A 17,077-nucleotide genomic window follows, 5' to 3' on the forward strand; every position below is an offset into this window, starting at 1 on the left:
GCTATTGTCTCTATTTATTATATGAATTTAGTTCTAGCCTATTTAATGAGTTGAATAATATGAACTAAATTAGCCTATTTAATGAGTTGAATGATTATACAATTGCATATACTTCAATATACATATTATGTTTCATGACATTTTATTTTAATTATGAACTAAGTTTGAAGTACTTTTATATTAGAATTAATTGAATAAGTTACAAATTTTCAATTGTGGTGCAAAGTTGTATCGAAATTGTTATGGTATTAATTAAATTTTGTGCAAAACCACAATGTCACTAATAGATCAATTTCCCCACAAATGCAGATTCAGCTTGTAAAAAAAATCCAAAGAAGCAGGTGGATTTATTTGATCTTGCAGGGCATCAACTGCCTCGTCCATGGGGGCAAAACAAGAAGAGCAGACGCAAGTCTAGCCGTTGCTATTGGAAACAGGTACATGTGATTCAACAGCAGAAACCCTGAAGCCCAAATCATGCGGTAGTGAGAAACTCACTGATGGTAACATCGCCGTCAGGGCTAGAAAGCATTTTGTCCAAATCATGAGGTAGCGAACAGCCTTGCCGGCCGAAATGTTAGCCTTCTGTGCATCTAAGCCTCTCAATCTAGTCTTTTGCTCCTGCTCCCTTATTATTATGAACGGCCGCCCGAACTCATCGAACGCGCCATTTTCTCTTCCGATCAACTACAATGATGAAGAAAAAAAGCTCGAATCAGTATAGGCAGTGGTAAATAATCTAAAAAAATTGAGTATGAAAGAATTACAGAAAACGAAGGAGGGAGGGAAAGAGGGAGGTAACGTCTTGAACCTTAAAAAACAGATAAAATGGCTTCGTGAAGCCCTAATTCTCTGGTACTTTCTATTAGCAACCCATAATATACCTAGCCGTATTGATTTATTGTGATTTCAGCGGCAAGGCTCCTAGGCGGGTAAACTGAGCCAAGATCTGCTCCTGCACACTTTGAGTTCGCACGGGACTTAAGTATTGAGTCTCACGTGCCAGCAGGAACAATTCATCATCTCTAGGGTTAGTTGAGCCAGGTAATGGACTCATTGTAATTGAAAATATAATTCATTTTCTTTTACTTTCCTTTTTTTCTCTTTATATATTTTTTTGGGGGTGTTTGGGTGTTAAGGATATTATTTCTCTTCTCCAAATGAAATCCGGTGTATTTTGGAATTTGGGAAATTGAAATTTGGATGACATTCATGAGATTGGGGTTTGACAATTATTCATTCGAAGAGATTCAAACATTTTTATTGATTCTTGGCTCGTGTGATTTCTTAACTCGGTGCTACTGTTGAGGGATTTACTATTTCCTCTAACTTAAGTTTGATATTTCGTATCTTTAGGGCTTGTTTGGTTACATGAGTCTGGAGATTTCAAATATTGAGGCTTATGACCTAAAGACTACAGGTTCTAATCCTATCCTCACCTAATCACAGTCTCAAGTTTGCCGCTCTTTGAGTAAAGAAAGTGTTAGGGGTAATGGATGCACAACTACGAAGAGAGAATAACACAAGCAAAGCACACCAGGGGAATTTAACGTGGTTCGGCAAAACCATGCCTATGTCCACCAGAGAGAAAAAGAGTTTCACTATTTCCAAGAAACCTCACACCACTCTCACACCCACAAAGTATTATCCTTTGCTTGCCTCTCATCTTTATCCTCAGGATGGGTTCCCCAATCCCCTACAAGGATTGATTCCCCAATCTCCTACAGAGATTTATGCCTATAGGTTATCCCACAGAGACTATTTATAGAGAAACCTAAAACCCTAATCCCAATGTAATTACAAGTTTACCCCAGTACTAGTAATTGACCAAAACCCTAATTACATGGACCCACAGAATACAAGACACGCAAATCCAACAGAAAGAGATTGAGAAGCCAAGGAGGTGAGGACTAGTAGAGCCTGCGCTAACGACAAGGGAAGCCTCTTGGCTATACTCTACCGTCTGCCTTCGGCGGTTCTTCCCTTTTGGCTCGGTGTAGATTTCAAATCTATGGAATCATAATTCATAAAATTAACTGCTATGGTTAACTTGGATATGTGGATTCATCTTGAAAAATTGTTTGGTCGACGTGATTTTTGTCAATGCATAAATGTTTAGCGCTTTTATAAATATCTGGATTTCACTCCATACACATAAATCTACAGATTCACATTTTTAGTATAAAAATAGGTATCTCTAAATTTCATGAATCCAAGGATTTTCACAACCAAACGAGTATAAATCTCATAAATTCAAGTATCTGGTTTCATATAACCAACACAGGCCCAACCATCGGTTCAAACCGGCTTAATCAATAGACCAGGCATTGGTCTGAGGTAATCCGACAGTCAAGTCAACAAATTGATCTAAGCCGTGAGATCGTGGTAAGAAATCATAAAACAATGAAATGAATATGGCAGTATAATTTACCACAAAAAAAAAAAGAATATGGCAGTATAAATAGATGAAAGGCTGGAATCCAGGTAAACTCTCGCTCACTTTCTCTTCAATTTCAGATTAGCTATTCTATTACTTAGAACCAAAGTGATCATTCACTCAAGCATCACCTTTCAATTTATAACCACAATTAACTTCATTGTTGGAGACAAATCGCCAATCACAACAATTGGCTCCATTTCTAACCATCATTTGTCTAGAGAAAGAGCTGATCTAACAAGGATGAAATTGCAGATCTAGATCCATTCGAGCTATTTTGGTGTTAGAAATTGCAAAATCTACTACACAAAAAGGTTTTGCACAAACATAAAAGTATAGTTTTTGTCAATGCAGGGTTGGTAGAGTGGTAAGATCCATACTTCTCAGTGGAGAGGTCATGGGTTCGACCCTTGCGGACGACAAGCATCCCCCTGAAGATGTAATCAAGGTGCGCGAAAGCTGGCCCGAATGAACCTTAGATACCAAAAAAAAAGAACATAGTCTTGAGCACCGTGATTATGAAGATTCAATGCTAAAGTTTGTCGGGCAACATTTCAATCGTGCATTCATGCCATCGAACCATAGTGAGAATTGAGAAAAGAAAATTCATACATATTATGCCACGGGAGGTTATTTTCTATTAAAAGTATAGAATTTAAAACATCAACGGTCTCTTAGTATGGTGGTTAATTAGGGTATGTTTCATTACCACCAATATACCTACCCAAAAAAAGGATATGTTCATCTCACCCGAAAAATAGAGGGGATGTTTTCTAATAGATGAGCAACGGATCTTCATCCTCCACAATTTCCACCTCTTGCAATTCCCTGTAATTCCCTAAAGCACAATGGTAAAGAACCCAAATAAAGGATAAAATCATTATTGACACAAGTGAAAAAAAATCAAAATATTTATATAAAAAAGAAGAAGAGAGAATTAGACTTAAATTTCCATGTTAAATTAACGTACAATTTAAATTGAAAGTACAAGATGTTTATAATTTATGAAATCTTGAGTTGAACTTGTTAAATTGAAAGTACATGATGTTTATAATTTATGGGTTGGTAGAGTAGTAAGATCCATACTTCTCAGTAGATAAGTCATGGGTTCAACCCTTACAAACGACAAAATTACCTTTGACGATGTAATCAAGGTGCACACCAAAAAAGAAAGTACAAGATGTCTATAATATATGAAATCTTGAATTGAACACGCGTAGCGTGTGGCAGTTAGTGTATAACGTGTATGATGTATCCAAATGCCAATTAAATGTAGTTCTTTTGACAAACCCTTATGTGGTTGAAGCAAAAAAAATATGCTGGAGATTATGGAATTATATAGTTCACAAGTAAACTATTTTCTGGAGACAATGGTTCATTTTTCACTACAAAATTGCTTATGTGATTTTTATTGATGAACTATTTTCGAATGTATAATTAAATTAAATTTAAATTTCTGTAAGGTCATTCACTTAATACCAGCGACGGCGGAGAACCCAAAGGATGATGCACTGCTCTTGCCATCGGCGTCAAGTCCGGGAGCAGCAGCACCGAGGACGTCAGCGAGACCATCAGAGACAGGTGACGCAGCAGAGGTATCTGGGGTGGGTGCTGGTGGAGATGAAGGTTCCTTGTCGGAATCGATCAAAGTTTGATGTCTCGATAGCAACAGCCAAACCCTTCTCTTTGTCAGCTCGATCTACTCTTGTTCCTGTAGGGGAATGTGGAACAAGGATTCTCACAAGTATAGAACATAATGCCTCTTGCTTGGTCTCTTCCTTGCCACTATCATTTCAATCCGCTACTTCCATAATCAGTGTGACAGGGTACAATACCGCAAGAGGATCGGAGACTTGGTCGTTGACGGCTTAGGGAATTTGATCATCGGGAGCTTGGTTTTGGACGATCGGCTGAGCAACGTTCTCCTTCACAAATTCTCGTTTAGGAGATATAAGAGGTTCATCACTAAGGTACCCCTCAATGTTCGGATTGGTAGGAGGAAGATTATCCTTCTCCTCCGTAACCCAACTCGGGGTATGAAGTTGCAAGTCCTTGAAGATTTCTTAGATGAAGTCCTTGTGCTCCTCGATCGAGTCTGAGTGGTAACAAGGGGAGCCCTGCTCAATTGACAAATGCTGGTAGCACGTAGTGATCTGCTCATCCTGAAAACAAGAATGACTAGCTTTACTTGAATCATTAGAAGATGCAAGTGAACCAACAAAGCCATTAAGAAAGAGGATCACAGATTGCCTTATTTGGCAGTCGATGATTGCTCTTTTCAGGTCTTGTGAGGGACCTAATAGGGGGGCATCAATCAACGTGTTTTGTCATGAGAATCTCTCTTTTAGTTGGGGTGGCTTATGAAATTATACCAGCTCTGGTTCCATTTGATGTATTCGTGCCTAGATGCTTCTTGTCTCAGAAGGGATAGTTAATTCTCCCATGTCATCTCCATCTCCTTTTGAAGATGATATAGTAACCATATCCACCTCCTATGAGGGGTCCTTGGGGACGGCCAAAGATTTTGTACCAATTTGTATCCATTCTTACTTTTTGTCTAGTTCTTTATCTTTTAGTCCCAGCGAGTGTAATCTTGTAGAATACCTTTTTGCTAGAAAGGCTGCTGCTTCTACAGAGAGGATCAGCTGGCCTCTTTCCACCTCTTGATTATCGGAGATTTGTAATTTTGATGCCTTGTTTTCCTATGCTATTGAATGAAGTTATCTTTATCCCAAAAAAAAAAAAAAAGTGTAGCTCAAGCTCCCCTTATCCCAGTTGGCCTTAATTAGGTTAGGTTACGTTTCCCTTGACCTTAGCCAATTAAACAACCAAAGTTTTTTTTTGCCAAAATAGAAAAGTTTATATATACACTAATGAAAGAATCATAGGAAAGCATTCGAATAGAAATGCAAATCCATGTCTCCTAAAGAATAACGTGCTCAACTGATGGATATGCACATGCGATTTTTACTAATATGTATGTGTGTGTTTTTGTAAAGAAATAAAATAATTAGAAATTATGGACTAAAAGATGAATCCGGATCATCACCCTGTCAGGTGACGGTTTTACCACCACAAAATCGGAAGGCCCCATAGGTAAAAAATATTTAAAAAAAAAAAACTCCCATCACCAACCCCTAGGCCCCCTGTAATTTGTGGTGGTAAAGCCGTCGGGACGGGTTGAGGATCCGGACTCCTAAAAGGTTGCCTTGTCCCATGCCCCGAGTAAATGAAACTTTCATCTTGCCATGTCTTGATGCCTTGTTGCATATTTTCATTGGTGTGATTTCCAAAGCAACCAGAGTCCACATCAGCTCCCTATATCCGTGCAATTGCCAAAAATAAATCCTCCACGACACTAACCCAAATTACGATCAAGTTCTAACACCAAACAAAATCATGCCAGCTTTCTGACTGTTTGAATCCTATCAAATTCACAGAGTTGTTTGAAAAATGAATTTGAATAAGGAGAAAGACAAAGAACTAATTTGAAATCTTATGTTTGAGCATTTCAAAACCCGCAGATTGGATTTCTCCAAAATTGAAATAGCCTCTCCCAAACCAGTTGTTTTGGATTCTATCAAATTTACAAATTTGTTTGAGGAATGAAATTGAATAAGAAGAAAGACTAATTAACAGCTTAAGCCAAGTTAGCAGCGGCAGGCCACCACTCAACACTTTCTTCTCATTTAACATTGGATCCAAGGGGCTATTTAGCATGACCTTGTACAATCTCTGCACAAATAAATGAAAACAAACAAGAAAGAAGATCCAAAAACACAAACAATAGCGGGTTCAGATTTCTTTCTTTTATTGGGTTACCAAAAAAAAACAAAAGAATTCTTTCTTTTATTGGTTATAGATTATAGATAATGAACAACAATCTCATTATAGGACTAGACCCACCTCTAGCATCACTGACAATCCCATACCCAGAGTTGTTAAATTCAGATCACCAATCATAACAACTGCTTATAGAAATGGACAAGACCAAGCTATGCCAATCAGGTATAAGACCAACATCATTCTCTTCATACACTAAAAGTGAACCAATGAAACCCCAATTGATCGAACTTACTTAGATTCCAATTACTTTCTTGCCAAGTCTGCATCTTTAGCTTGCAACCTGGGCTAACAAGGTTACCATCAGTGTAAGTATTTGCAGCCTATCCCCTAATTTGTGCATGCAGTTCCACGCAACAGCAGTTGCCACATCCTGCCCGTTAGAAAGGAATAACCAATGGACATTTATGTTCCGACTGCGATCGAGAGACAATGAAATAGAAAACCGAAGGGCCAACTGACTTGCCCAATGCACATCAGAACCAGGTAGATGGTGTCACTGAAGTAACCATTTATTAATCATATAATGCTTAAGGAATGCCTGCATGAAATCAATAGACAAATCAAAACACCAGCGGTAAAACTCTTAATTGGGTAACATACAAATCAGTAAACAGGGGACAGTATATAAGCTGGCACTAGACAAAGTTCGCTGTGGTAATACCAAGTTAAGTACAGAGCTCCGAGGACTTCACAAACGTAAAAAATTTCCAGAATGACAATACATTCTGAAACATATAAATGTACGAAAAGAAAATTACAGATATAAAAGATGGGACTTCAAAACTAACCGTTGTACAATGTCAAGTTCTACGGAGGACTGATTTAAGGAAACCAGCTACTTTTTACCTGCATGCCAACAATATATAGAGGAAATTTAATTTTAAAAAATATGAAAATGAAAAACCAAGCAAGTTGGTGCTAAGGAGCTATGACATTGAAAATGATTGGTCATAGAATCTCATAACAAATGAGCAAACAAATGTTGCAGTCATATCAATTATCGACCCCAAGACAAAATTTTACGCTATCATCCTCATACCATATATTGCCTAATATTGGCAAGCACCATTCAATATGGCACGGATTCTACACATAGAGACCAACATATCATCTTCATTTTCTTTTCAGGGTAACTGTGCATATATCTCAAATTTTATGGTCACCATTCACAGACTAAAGAGGCAGGCCATGGCTGCTGGCACAATGGTCGGTGGACCACAGTCGTATCCTGAGATTCTGGAATAAAAAAGGCCTCAGCAAAAATTGCTGGGGTAAGGCTCTGTAGGAAAATTGTTCCTGGAACCTACTTGTTCAGAAGCCTTCAGCATCAGGTTCCTGCCCCCCCCCCCCCCCCCCCCCCCAAAAAATAAATAAAAAATAAATAAAAGTTAATTCACTCATCAACTACTTCTCATTTGGTAGCATATCTTACATTTTGAAATCTGTAGCTTCAGAATCTCAAGATACCCACCAAAAAAATAAAAAAACAAAACCCACTTAGCAGAAATCAATAAAAATTGACTGAACCAAATCAGAAACATTGAGTTTTACTTTAAAGGCACCTATAAGCCAGGCATTTTGACAACATTGGGACAGTTCTTTGATAAAGCTAAAGCGATGACAAGCTTCAGAAGAGAGGATATAATCTGTGAAAGAAATGGGAACCCAAAAGAAGCTGTTTGGTATAAATATCAAATCAATTATTGATATCTCCCCTTTTGATCTGGGAACCACTACTCCTGTCAGTTATTGAGATGCATGAAATAAAAAAATCTTTGTGAAGTAAATATTTTGGAAACGTCCCTGTTGAAAAATTTATTATCATCATTTCTTGGTTTCCCAAAAATATGCCCAGACAAACAGATTGGTTTTGTATGTCAAACGATTATCTGATTTTCTTGTCCACGGCAATCTTGGCTTTGCATTATGGGAATCTGATCCAGATACTAATTGATTATCACTGAACTGCTGAATCTGACCAGATACTTAATGATTTCCACCAAAATGCAAAACAAAAAATGATAACATCATAGATAGGGTGATGTAAGTCCCTAGACCTACCCCTAGAAGAATCCCAAGGCCCGAAAGAAGTCCTAGGCCTGCTTCCCAGCAGCATAGAAGCATGATTTGACATCAGGAGTATTTTCATAATTTTGTGCAGTCCTACTGAAGCCAGTTGGGCTTGGTCATAATTAGGAGTTTGCTAGGAGTCCAAATCTGTTTTTAATTTGATATTTGAATCAGTCTAGGTTGAGATAACTAGAAGTCCTATTTGAATTCTGATTTCTATGTTAAGGGTTATAAATATACAGCATATGCTTGTAACAAAGGACAGTTTTGATGATAAAATTATTGAAGAGAGTTTGTTGCAGTAAGAGTAGGAATTGAGTAGAGTTTACGGTTCAGATTGAAGGACATTCCTTTGGCAGAGCTGCTGGTCTGCCTCCATCATCCATCATCCATCATCCATCCTCTAACCCTACACCTTCCACCCCCCCCCCCAAATCGCACATAGCTGCCCTTCCCTCCACACCCCATTTGGACCTCCCCCTTCTTTCCCACAACACTTAATCACACATCTAACAATCCCCTCCTCAGAATTCCCCCTGGTTCTAGTTTCATAACCCTCCCACTCCCATTAGCATTTTACCTCAATCCCTGCCTTAGCTACCACCTAGAAAACCTAAAAACTTGAAATTTCAAAACCCTTAACCCTAGGAACTTGAATCTAAAACTGAAAATGTTGAAGTTCAGATTTTTGTTTTGAAAGCCCTAAACCTATAACCCTAATTCGAACCCTATCCAACCACCCTGCAAACCCTAAAACCCCTAAACAGCCCAGAATCTCATAGGTGCAGGGTTTGTAACCCTAGATTGACTGCTGATCATTCAAGGATCTTGGTTTATTGGCCCTCATCTCAGTGAGGCTACATCACGGGGCTATAGGCTATCGACATTGTACACTTTCAAAGTTTTCTTACCAAAAAGATAATTCCCCTCCTTGCCAATATTTTGCTTCTTGGCACCAAAGCTTGGATGAAGGTGTTGTCTGGTATCCCGAAAAAATACAAGTAAACTAGTAAAGTATTTCTTTTCACATACCTTTCTTTAAAATTATAGGGATATGATTAAAAAACTCTATAACAATTATTATGCATATTATTAATCACTTTTCGTAACTTGTATCAATTAAAGGACCTGGTTAGCCTACACAGTCATGAATCTCCAAATGGTTCTAGATCTGCCATATGGCATGACAGATCATGCTAAAACTTTGTGTGCAGGTAGATCCAACGGTCCACAGCTCACATGCCAAATTTTTTAGATCACCCAAGTTGGCCTAAGTAGATGAATAAGGATTTGAGCGTAAATAGTTGAATTCAAGACTGAAATTTGACACATGGTCCTTTTGGATCAACTAAGGGCTTCTATACTGGAAGACAAGACCAAGTAAATTTCCTAACATCATTACTATCTGATATCCCCTGGCTAAAACAGTAACTGCCAAAACCATATGAATGACACATAATAAATATATCATAGGTGACCTATATTGGGAGAAAGAAAAACAGAGAAAATCTTGAGGTTTACCTAATTGTTGTGGAATACAATATGTACATGTAGAAGGATCTCAGTCCCACCCTTATCTGCAGCAAAAACTATTACAAAATTATGGAAGATAGAAATGCCCAAAAAAAAAAATTAATAACAATAATAAAAGGTGCTAGAAATTTAAACATCAGCTAGTTATATCACCTTGGAACGATGGCTCTAGTATTCAACAAACCCAACCTCCCATTAAATGAAGAAAGTAATCCATCAGGTAAAAGAGCAACATGCCCTAGGTTGGAATGCATTAGTTACGCCCATAGTTCCAATTTTGCAGGTGAGAAACTATGCATCCCCATCTATTGCACCTCTTATGGGTAATCCTCTTGTTCTCATTTCATCACTCAAATTATCAACCGCAGTTGTGTTGCCCTGCTTGAGATAACCACTGATCAGAACATCATAGACTGCAGAGTCAGGATTGATGCCTTTTTTCAACATATCGTCGAAAATCTGTTTTGCCTCAATCATGAGTCCTTTATTAGCCAAGCCCCAAATAATGGAGCTGAAAGTGAACAAATCTGGATTAGTACCCCCACAAACCATGACATTCTTCACCCTAAATGCCTCAACCAAATTCCCTTGCTTGCAAAGCTCAGCAATCCAAGAAGTATAGGTACATTTATCTGGAAGGAAACCTGCCTCCTGCATCTCCCTAAACAACATCTCAGCTTCTTGTAAATTTCCTTCCTTGCACAGTCCATCAATAAGCACAGTGTATGCAATTTCGTTTGCATTTGCTCTGCAGAAGTAGCCCCTCGCCTCCTGCATCATACCATTCTTGCAGAGCCCATCCATCAATGTTGAAATAGTTACCACATCAGCCTCAAACCCTCTATTCAACATTTCCCAGTATACATCCAAGGCTGCTTTTATATTCTTAGCTTTGAAATGGGCATCTATGAGGGTGGTAAAAATCTTCTTGTCTGGTCTCAATCCCCTCCTCTCTATCTCTTCCATGGTTCTCTTTGCACTATCCAGGTGACCTTTACTGCATAAACCCCAAATAACTGCCCCATACGCCGTTATATCGAGTCTGATCCCTTGGTTATGCATGCAAGTCAGATAATTCATGGCTGACTCCATATTCCCTTTCTTGAAGTGGCCATCTATCAATGAAGTGTAGACCACTGCATTGGGCTGAACCCCATCCTCCAACAGTTTCATAAACAAACTGTCAGCTCTCTCACACATCCCTTGCTTACAAAAACCATCAATTAAGGCAGTATAAGTAACAACATTAGGAGACAGTGAAGACTTCAACATTTTACAATACAACTCAAAAGCAACTGCTAAATTACCAGCCTTGCAATGCCCATCAATTAAACAAGTAAAAGTCACTGAATTGGGAGGCAGTCCAGCACTCATCATATCTCTAAACACAGCATTCCCCATATTCAAAATTTTCATTTTACAGAACATATCAATAATCGTACTATAGGTAACCACATTTGGCAAGTAAAGTTTCCACGTCAAACCAAGATACACGAAAGCTTCTCTTTTCATTCCATGCTTACAGAACCCATTAATCAGAACATTAAACGTAACTAAATCAGGCCTACATTCACCACGAATCCGATTCATAAGCAAAGAAGCTCCCACCAGATTCCCAACCCGACAATACCCATCTAGCAAAGAGTTATAACTGACAATATCAGGCCTACAACGGACACTAAACATCCATTTCAATATATCTTCAGCCGATTTCAGATTGCCTAGCTTACAGAAAAGCCCAATAATCGAATTGAAGGAAGACTGATGAGGACGGTACCCTCTAGAGACCAGGTATAATAAGATTTTTAGAGAGAGATCCCCGCAGTTGGAAGCGATAAGCTGATGAAGCAATTTGTTGCAGGTCCATGAATCTGGAAATTTGTTGCTTCTTCGAAGTTGAGCAAAAAATTCCAGGGCTTTCCTGGTTACCGCCATTAATCCAGAACCCTTACATCTTCTCTTTCCAGGATTTCAACTGAACTCGTACTTGGGAAAAGCTGGAATCGCCACTACTGGCGCCAAATTACAAAACCATCCAGCCAACGAAGTTTAGGGTTTTAGTCCATTTAGTATCAACTGCGAGCAGGGTTTTAGTAATCCTTATCGGTACCGAAACGACACCAGTCTTTCTCTGATCATAAATCATAATCTATTAAGAAAAATGACGGTTTTACTTGTATTGATCTGGATCGAACGGTTTTACCACCATACATATTTAATAAAAGTCAAGGGCATGTTTCATTACATGAGTACGTAGATTTCAAATATACAGAGATTTTAAATCTATGGAGTCATAATTTATAAAATTAACTATTTGATTAACCAAATATGTGGAATGAAATATGTGAATTCATCAGTGATTTTTGCGATTGCACAAATATTTAGCGTTTTTATAGTAGGGATGAAATCTTCATCCCATACCCATAAATCTACATATTCACGTTTTTAGTGTAAAAAAATGAATCTCTAATTTCATGAATCTAGAGATTTTCACAACCAAACGGGTATAAATCTTGCATTCATGATTCTAGAGATTTGAAGTCTCTAAATTCATGTAACCAAATAGGCCCTAAAACAATTTTGAGACTTTGAATCCCCTCTGACTGGGACGGAATCCCACTTATATTAATATTAATTATATAAAAACTCTCCTGATGATATACTTGAGGTGCATGTAGACTGGCCATGATGAACCTCAAATCTCCAAACAGCGAGTGAAATGAGCATTTTGGTCGTTTACACGGGCAAAGGATATTCCTGAGTATTATCAATTGAATTTTTTAAACTTAACGGTCAAACGATCAAAATCCAATAGTGGATAAGTTAATATTTTTCAAAAAGCCTAGTGTAAGCAGTTCGAAAGATTTTCCAAGTAAGTAGGTAGTCAGAAATTTAAGCCCAACTTAAGTGGATGCCAATGGTGGTAGATGATGCACAATGTGGGATTTCGATGGAGCGTTGTAGTGGTTCAAAGCAAAATTCGGATTGGTTCTTCGGCAACTTCAGTTGAATTAGAAGCCATTAGAGATAGCATCCTTCTTGGTTCTTCTTTTGGTGCAATTGATGTACAAATTAATTATGATTGCTTACTTGTCGTTTTGACTCTTCAAGGTCACTACTCAACTTTAACCTAATTTTGGATATTTTACGATTATGTTATTTATTTAGTAGAGTTACTTTTAATTATATCCCTAGAGTTTGTAATGGATTCGCAAACTTTCTTGCTATAGGTGCTCGTAAGTTCTCCTTTCATAGATATTGGTGCAATATACCACATTAGTTTATTGTGAACTCTTTGTGTCTATTTAAGTCTCCGAACCTTTTTATCTTTCATTTAATATATTAGCATTTTCAGTTTTTAGTCAGAAAAAAAAAAAGTGGGTGCCATTAAAAACCTCTTCTTTTTCTAAAGCTTAGGTTATCTTTTGGGTTATAAAATCAGCCTAATTACCTAATTCAAAAGTATGTTTGAAACATAAGACCAAGGGCAAACACTTTTTGAGCAATTTTGCCAATGTTGTAAATGTGTTGATTCAATGAAATCATGTTTTCACCATTAATTAGTCAGAATAAAAATGGGCCTTGAGTTCTACCCAAAAAAGAAAAAGAAAAAGGGAGCACGATAATGTTTTTTCGATGTTTATCATTATCAAGAAACGAAACGATCATTAAAGATTCGGAAAAATGGATCATTTTTTCAAACATAAGAAGGAACTTGTTCAATATTTGTGATTTATACTTTTTATATACAAATTAAAGATCATTTCAACTAAAAACATGAGTTCTAACTTCTTCTACAAAAAGAAAAATACAAACTTTAAAGATGAGTGTATAGTGATATGCAAGAAACATTGATGGATATGCAGGAAGAAGCACATGCAAAGGTCAAAAATTAGGCCCCAAGCTTTTCTTTTCTCCAACTGTTCCTTGGAAGGGAACCCATCTTTTTCAGTTTTCTTTTAAAAGACATGAAGTGAAGAAATCACAATGCTATATAAGAAGAGTGGGCTTTAAAACCCTTAATATGTGACACATACACCAAACTTAAAGAAGGATGATATGGAAACAAGGAAAAAGAGTTGCCAAATGGTCCCAATGCATGTAACTAAACAGGTCTAAAGGTATATGTGGATAATGAAAGGCTCATTGCCATAACAGTAAAGCAAGAAAAGAAGAAAAGAGATGGTTGGTGGGTTATTCACCATCAGACATATTTTGGCTTTAGAGAAAGAGTGAGACCAAAACTGCAGGTGCTTGCCCTTTCTCTCCTTATCCATCTACTCTAGTTTGTAGGATCCTTCAAGGAAGAGTAAAGTTATTTGTTCTATAAGCCTACCTTTCTCTCTCTCTCATTCTTTCTCTATACATGTTTTACAAGTTGAGATTCTCTATTTGGACAAATAGGGGATTAAGTTTCTCTCACGCGTTTAGAATGATCCATTTATGGTCCACTTTATTGATACTCATAAGTGTGCTTCTTTCATAAATGTGTGGTGGATAAAAGCGAAGGAAACACAATTATCTACCTGTCCGGGCAGATAATCCAGACCCTGATTTTTATTATCTTTTTTTGTTTGGTATCATCAGCTTTATCAATATCCCGAATATCGATAAAATTTATATAGATTTCAATCAAACTTATTAAGCTCTAATGTACCTATACATAAGTCACTACAGTTAAACCTCTAGAGGATGCCATCCAACACTGGGTCGGGATTAGAATAATCCCACCTTGACCTATCATAAAGAACTTACCAAGTTAGGGAAAGAAGATGCCAGGACCATGCTACGAAGAAGAAGAAACATTCGAATTGTGTCCGACCAAGCTCAACTTTATGCCAACCTTCAACCTTGACCTCATCTAGGCCTTACAAATATTTAGAATATTATTAATTATTCATAGCCCAAAAACTTAATTAACATCACCACCTTGACCAATGTCCTTTACCCATTTGGCATGGTCCACATGAATCCCTTGGTGATGCTTTAACATAACTTGTTCATGTACTCGCAAAGGTATATATGCGAAATATTTATGGCTTTCAAAAGGACTGCAAAGAATAAGTATCGATAGTGCAAAGTAAACATAAAATCATGAGTAATAACTATCCCACCTTACAGTGGACCCTATTTTGATACGTTGATGGGTTCTAATTTTTGGTAGATCCACACTCCTAATTAAACCTAACAATGTTTGTTGTAAACAATCTTTTTAGTAGGGCATATCCAATAATTCTTCTTTGATGGTACTTTGAATGCTATTCAAAATCTGGTTATTACTCAAAAAAGTTGGCTACAATTATTTTTGAGTGGATGTAAATTGATTGAGACATGCACAAACATTTATATACAAAGTCTCCTCTTCCAACATAAGTTTGATGGACATAAAATCATAAATAATTTAATGTTGAATAATATTTTCCGATGGCTTTGCATGGTATTTAACTCCCATTTGCGGGGAAAAACTATTCTTGCTATTTTTTCTTAAATACAATATTTTATTTATTTCAATTTAAATATCTCAGGTTTTTTTTTGGTTAAAAAATATGTGAGTTGAGATGGCCGAGTTGGTCTAAGGCGCCAGATTAAGGTTCTGGTCCGAAAGGGCGTGGGTTCAAATCCCACTCTCAACAAATATAATTTTTGCATGGATGAAAAGAAAAAGTTTTAATTTTTTTTCCAGATTAAAAAAAAAAAAAAAAAACTCACTATGTAATAATAATATTATAATTGAGATCACCAAAAACAATAGCAAAAGACATCTATAAATTTTTAATTGGATAAATTGGTCGAACCATCGGTTCAAGTCCTTTGTATCTAGGTTACTCACTGAAATATGTTGATGTTCAATGTGAAATAAAAAAAAAAATTCAAATCATACACAACAATATATCTCGAAAACATTATTACTCTAAAGAACACATAATGTACCATGCAATCATGAAACGATATATCTAATATATTTGGGGGTTATGAAGAAAATGATGGTTCTAGGACTAGACGAAATATGATCATTTCAATTCATTTGTTTGACTGCAGCGCTTTAAATAAGCTCTTGGTGGTATTTTTATACCATAGGTTCAACCTTTCGGAAGCTAATGTTGTATTTTATATTATTATTTCATAAATAAAATATTAGGAGAAAATGTTTCTTTCATGGAAAACAACTGTGAACTCAAAGTTGGTATTATATGACTTATAAGTCAATTATATACTTTAGTGCATGAAAGGGATGCAATAGCAACATTGATAGTGACCAAAACAAATTCAAACTCTTATGTCTAAGTAATGAGTTTCTAATTATGATTTTAAATCATTAATCAAAATAAGAATCAATATCCTTTGCTAAACTAAACTTCTTTTGATCCTATATCTTTCATTGGATGTTTGGCAGGATTTGAACGCTACTCTTAGGTGTTTCTTTTTTATCACATCATACACAGGGTATATTAGAAAACAAATTTTATTGAGTAAAAAACCATGATTGGTCGGCCAAGCTTTTTCAAACCTTGATATAGGGCTTCGATGAGGGAAAAATAGCACTAGATCGAGTTCGACCATGGTTCGGTTGGTAACCCCGGTCGGGACTGGCCTAAAGTTTGAACTAGTGCATAACGTAAAGGCAAAGAAACCTTAATGGTTACAAGAGACCAACGTTGTTATGGATATTTTATAATAGACCTGTTTGGGCCAACCAAAGAAGAACCGAACCAATCAAACCTTGGCCGAACCACTAATAAAACGAAGGCACTAAGCAATGTATACAATTTGAATCATCCAAACTCATTAAAGATAGGGATAAGGATTCCGATCAAGTCAGGTTATTCTTAGAATCCAGATCGGACTCCACAACAACTACAATCCAAGTAATACTCTTAGCGGATAAGATTCCTCTCCTCAAGAAGCTAGCAACAATGGCAAAGTTCTATTCGAACTCCATTAATGTACAGTTAAGGTAACGTCTTATAAGATCTATAAATACCCACATATTCATCATTATCAGATATGCATTCTTAAGTTATTGAATATATTGAGAGATTGAGTTGGCTTCCTTGGTTCGTCTGAAATAACTTGTTCGTCAGAGACGAAACTCAACCACATTGGTCGAGCACGTTTTTGCAGGTTTGAGCGTTCGACCAAGAGAGACCGAATTCTGCATCAACAGACGTGATCCCGTGGAATTCGGGATAC

The 17,077-nt window shown here is 37.0% G+C and overlaps 1 protein-coding gene and 1 non-coding gene across 2 annotated transcripts; one reads left to right on the forward strand and one right to left on the reverse strand.

The window, feature by feature from the left end:
• Positions 1–6,232: 6,232 nt before the first annotated feature.
• Positions 6,233–11,922, reverse strand: LOC149000671 (Tetratricopeptide repeat (TPR)-like superfamily protein). Its single transcript, XM_089140556.1, has 4 exons — positions 10,040–11,922; positions 9,875–9,930; positions 7,072–7,129; positions 6,233–6,821 (listed from the first exon to the last, which is right to left on the reverse strand). The coding sequence occupies exon 1, from the start codon at positions 11,819–11,821 to the stop codon at positions 10,178–10,180; it is 1,644 nt and encodes a 547-aa protein (XP_088996682.1). The 5' UTR covers positions 11,822–11,922; the 3' UTR covers positions 6,233–6,821; positions 7,072–7,129; positions 9,875–9,930; positions 10,040–10,177.
• A 3,516-nt stretch (positions 11,923–15,438) lies between these two features.
• On the forward strand, positions 15,439–15,519 carry TRNAL-AAG (transfer RNA leucine (anticodon AAG)). Its single transcript has one exon. It is a non-coding gene; the product is annotated as a tRNA-Leu (tRNA).
• Positions 15,520–17,077: the final 1,558 nt, after the last annotated feature.

The sequence above is a fragment of the Hakea prostrata genome, chromosome 11, assembly GCF_041222555.1.
Source record: "Hakea prostrata isolate BN-2017 chromosome 11, UWA_Hpros_2, whole genome shotgun sequence".
NCBI lineage: Eukaryota > Viridiplantae > Streptophyta > Magnoliopsida > Proteales > Proteaceae > Hakea > Hakea prostrata.

What these genes read in the sequence shown, in the direction of transcription:
- LOC149000671 (XM_089140556.1), bottom strand. Translation starts at nt 11,821, where the DNA reads ATGGCGGTAACCAGGAAAGCCCTGGAATTTTTTGCTCAACTTCGAAGA.